Source organism: Phaethon lepturus, unplaced genomic scaffold (assembly GCF_000687285.1).
Source record: "Phaethon lepturus isolate BGI_N335 unplaced genomic scaffold, ASM68728v1 scaffold5481, whole genome shotgun sequence".
In the NCBI taxonomy this organism is placed as follows: domain Eukaryota; kingdom Metazoa; phylum Chordata; class Aves; order Phaethontiformes; family Phaethontidae; genus Phaethon; species Phaethon lepturus.
The window spans coordinates 15,187-19,295 of NW_010516835.1; the positions used below are offsets into that span (position 1 = coordinate 15,187).

A 4,109-nucleotide genomic window follows, 5' to 3' on the forward strand; every position below is an offset into this window, starting at 1 on the left:
TACCCTTCCAGTTTCACTTCTGTGACTCTTGAACATTTCTGTTGATGCTGCAGTTTTAGTTCCTCCTTTAATTTCAGAATAAGACGTTTTGACATCAGGATAACAAAATATTTTTGTATTCTTTGACCAGACACTGAAGAACTTAGGATTCACACAGGATTTGAATACTGCACTGACTACCAAGTTTTCTAGGAGACAAAGTCATAGCCCATGGCTGACGCAGCAGGAGGACAATGTAATAATGTATTTTCTCTCCTACACGGAGCATTTCCTCCTATAACCTTATATCCAGACTATTCTGACGGTTATTGTTTGGCTAAAGGACTGCAATTTCCCAGAGCATTAGAAATACAACTCCCACCCACTTTATTTTACTTTTTTTTTTTGCTAGTACAGTCTCACTATGGGACAAATGTTGATTTCCTTTATGTCAGCATGTTTCTAAAGCACGATCGACTGTTTTGTGCTGAATTAAAAAAGATAACATGACATGAAGGCAGTAAGCACAATTTTTTATGCTTTGGAATGGAATTTCATGTCAACATATAATGCACATTTGTCATTTATCTGCCACCCCTCTTTTTTTGACTTTTATGAAAGAAAATGTTGAGTTATTCATACAAACAAGAGTGGAATAGCATGAAGAGGGTTTCTTTCTCCTCATGGCTGTTGATTAGATCAATAACTTTAACAGAGTAGCAAGCTTCTTTAAATAGAGATGTTATTGAAAGGCCACTGACATGCTTTAAAATCTGCTCAAGTATGATGGATGTATAACTTAAAAGCAAAGTTGTTGCAAACAACTAAAAGCGAAATTACTACACTGCATTTTTATTTTTGCTTTGTATGCAAAAACGCACCCTGTCTTCCTAAACAACAGGAACTGCCATATGTGGTCAGATGTTTGTAAGAGTGAGCATTAGGATGTGAGCTCATATGCCATATTAGTCTACAGAATATCAGTTAGAGGACTTTCTCTCAAATAGCTCATGAATAGCTCACCTTCAGAATAAAAGCCAAGTGCAAAGCACCAAGGATATTGGCAACTGAGAAGATCTGAAGAATTTCCACAATGAGTCAAGCTGAGGAAAGCAGTATCCACTCAACATGGAATATTGTGAGGTCAGTAGTCTGCATAATACTGAGTTTGTCATTTATTATTGGGACCCCTGGAAATTGCATCATCATCTGGACTGTTTGTACAAAAATGAAGCAAGTATCTCCTTCAGTCCTGCTGATCTTGAACCTGGCCATTGCTGATGTCCTTGTCCTGATTACTTTACCAATTTGGATTTACTCATTTGCTGACTCATGGGTTTTTGGAGTAATCTTCTGCAAAATGCTGGTTTTCATTATTTACTGCAGCATGTATGCTAGTATATTTCTAATTACAGCACTGAGCTTGGAGCGATTAATGGCTGTGTTTTACCCCTTCACAATTCAAAGATACAAAACAAAAGAGAAAATTTCTTTAATCATGTTCCTCATTTGGTTCCTGTCTATTACTTTTGGTGTTTCTGTCATCCCATTTCAAGAGACAGAAGAAACGAATGGCAGACTACTATGCACATGTCGCAACTACTCTTCTAATAGACAGAAAGTGTCGTACCTTTTGCTGGAGACTCTTGCAGGTTTTGTAATCCCTTTTTTAATCATTTGCACTTCTTACATGTGTGTTGCAAGAAGAATAAGCAGAATGACTTACCAATCTAAGCGGCGATCGGAACGGCTCATTGCCAGCATTGTGGTGGCATTCATTTTATGCTGGTTCCCTCATCATCTTTTTAACATACTAGATATTATTTCAGTTCAGATGGAAGTCTCTAACAAGGAAATGTCTTTGGCACTGGATGAAATTGTAGGCGGAGGAGTGTACGTCTCTGGAGCACTTGTATTCATCAGTAGCTGTATTAACCCTCTACTTTATGCTTTTGCTGCACGAAGATTTCAGAATCACCTGAGATTTGCCAAGATATCAAATCTGTTTGAACAGATGAGTCAGACTCAAACAGAGGAAGACAAGAAAAAAAGTTTGGTTGTAACCAAACAAGAAGATACTTTAGTAACCACAGAAAATCTCTAACACAGAACATAGACTTGGTGAATAATGTGATTCTGTGACATTCCTACAGTGCTCATTTCTCGTTATACTCTGTTTCATTTACTAAGCAGTCCAGGTAAAGCTAGAGACAGGTAGAAGTTATTAGGGTTTGTTTTGTGTTATAAAAGAATTGTCACTGACAACCTAGTTCAGTTCCCCAGTTAGTGTCCACATCATTAAATTAGCATTATCTCACTGGTGCTGAGAACCTCAGCAAGGTGGCTAGAAGCTCAAAGTGTAAGGAATACAGCATTTTTACTTTTCATTAAAAACATGTGTGATTTCAAGAAAGTCTGTGTGCAGAAAAGGACTGTATGTGGAAAGCAGAAGCTTTGAAAGTTTAAAACTAAGTTTTCCTTCAGAAAAAATTGTTAGGTGCTCAAAAATCCTTTTATAAACTAAAGTTTTAAGAGAGCATGCTTAAATTCTTGATATCAGTAAGAATGGTTTGAAAGTATATTAATGACACATAAAACTCTTTTGGGTAGATGGAAAATACAGAAATACTTTCATTCACTGCTTTATTTAGCTTAAAAATAATCAGGGTTGCTTATCCAGTCAAGCTCGCTTACTGAATTATCTTGTGTTAATAGGTTTTAACAAGTAAAATGTGGTGTGCCATGCCTCCTCAGAAAAAAACAGGAAGCACAAGAATTCTGTGTACGGCAAACACAGTTACAGACTTCATGCTATATTTGATGTCAAATATATTGCATACTTCAGTGGCAATTAGACTATTGATATATTAATGTACATACTATGAGTATCCTCAAAAGGTTGGATTCAGCTAAGCATCCAAGAGGTCTATTAAATTATAGAGGAATTGGATCAGTCTGTGGTGGGAGGGAAGGAAAGATCCTTGATACTCTTTTTTATGTGTAAGAAAATTATGTTAGCAGTGCAGAGTGTCTAATACCATAAGAACTTCACCTTGCAAATAAAAGCATTATTTTTTCTTCTCTTGTAGAATAGACTGGACTTTGCCATAAGAAACCAATAAATTTAGCACTTCCAGGGACCTTATTTTAGTTTTGTGAATGTGTGCAAACTCACTTTGGAAAAACTGCATGGCATCAAGTGTTTGCTTTTGAAGTTGTTTTTTCTTATTTCCATTGTGCCTAATATTTTTTATGCTTACTTTTGTTTATTTTTAAGTCAATGATTTGTAATAAGATCAAGATAATATACATATTATATATTTTAACTTCCTGTACATGGTTCTGGACAGCTGCTAAATAGCTATGTTAGTCACCTTTACAAAGAAATTACAAATACTAACTAGGACTCAATTTTCAATATCTGATCATGTGACAACCAAGGATATTTTGAGTTTTATTACTTTAGCTTGTAAACTGAAATAAACACAGCGAAGTAAAATCCTTACCTGTTAATGGAAGAATATTTCTCTAAACTTTGCATATGTATTTATTATTCCTGCCTGTTATGAAAAAGTAATTTTTTCTCCTCAATAGGCACAAAGTCCACACCACAGAGGGATTTCCATCAATAGGACTCCTTCACTGAAATTAAAGTAAATAAAACTTTAGGAAGACCTTGTCTGCAGCAAAGAGTAAGCAGCAAATGAAACCTCTTCAACTTTACCCATCTACCGATCACTCTTCTTTCAACCCACTACAGGCTCTTTAATTGCTATTAGTATATTCAGTGTAGCAAGGTGGCATTATCTCACAATAAGAGCAGCAACTTTAGTTATCTACTGCATAAAAAAGTGAAGCTGTATTTCCCAATATGTTCTTGAGATAGGAGTCACTCACTATTCAACACCACCACAGAACAGATGAGGAGATAAGCACATGAGCACTGCAACTGAACTAGAGTTCTAGGCCACAACAAGCCAAGCATTTCACAACTTACAGGTTGGGAAAAGACCCAGACAAACTTTAGTACAAGCTACCTGACCGGAATTCTCTTTTTTTATCAGTCTGTGCCCTATACCTAGTTATAATCAATCTTCTTATTAGGAGTTGGGTTAAACCCCTAACCATCT

The 4,109-nt window shown here is 36.0% G+C and overlaps 1 protein-coding gene across 1 annotated transcript; it reads left to right on the forward strand.

The window, feature by feature from the left end:
- The first annotated feature begins 1,072 nt into the window (after nt 1-1,072).
- Nucleotides 1,073-2,083, forward strand: LOC104627801 (leukotriene B4 receptor 1-like). The gene has a single exon (XM_010296178.1). It carries the CDS (start codon nt 1,073-1,075, stop codon nt 2,081-2,083), a length of 1,011 nt encoding a protein of 336 aa, XP_010294480.1.
- Nucleotides 2,084-4,109: the final 2,026 nt, after the last annotated feature.

What these genes read in the sequence shown, in the direction of transcription:
- LOC104627801 (XM_010296178.1), top strand. Translation starts at nt 1,073, where the DNA reads ATGAGTCAAGCTGAGGAAAGCAGTATCCACTCAACATGGAATATTGTG.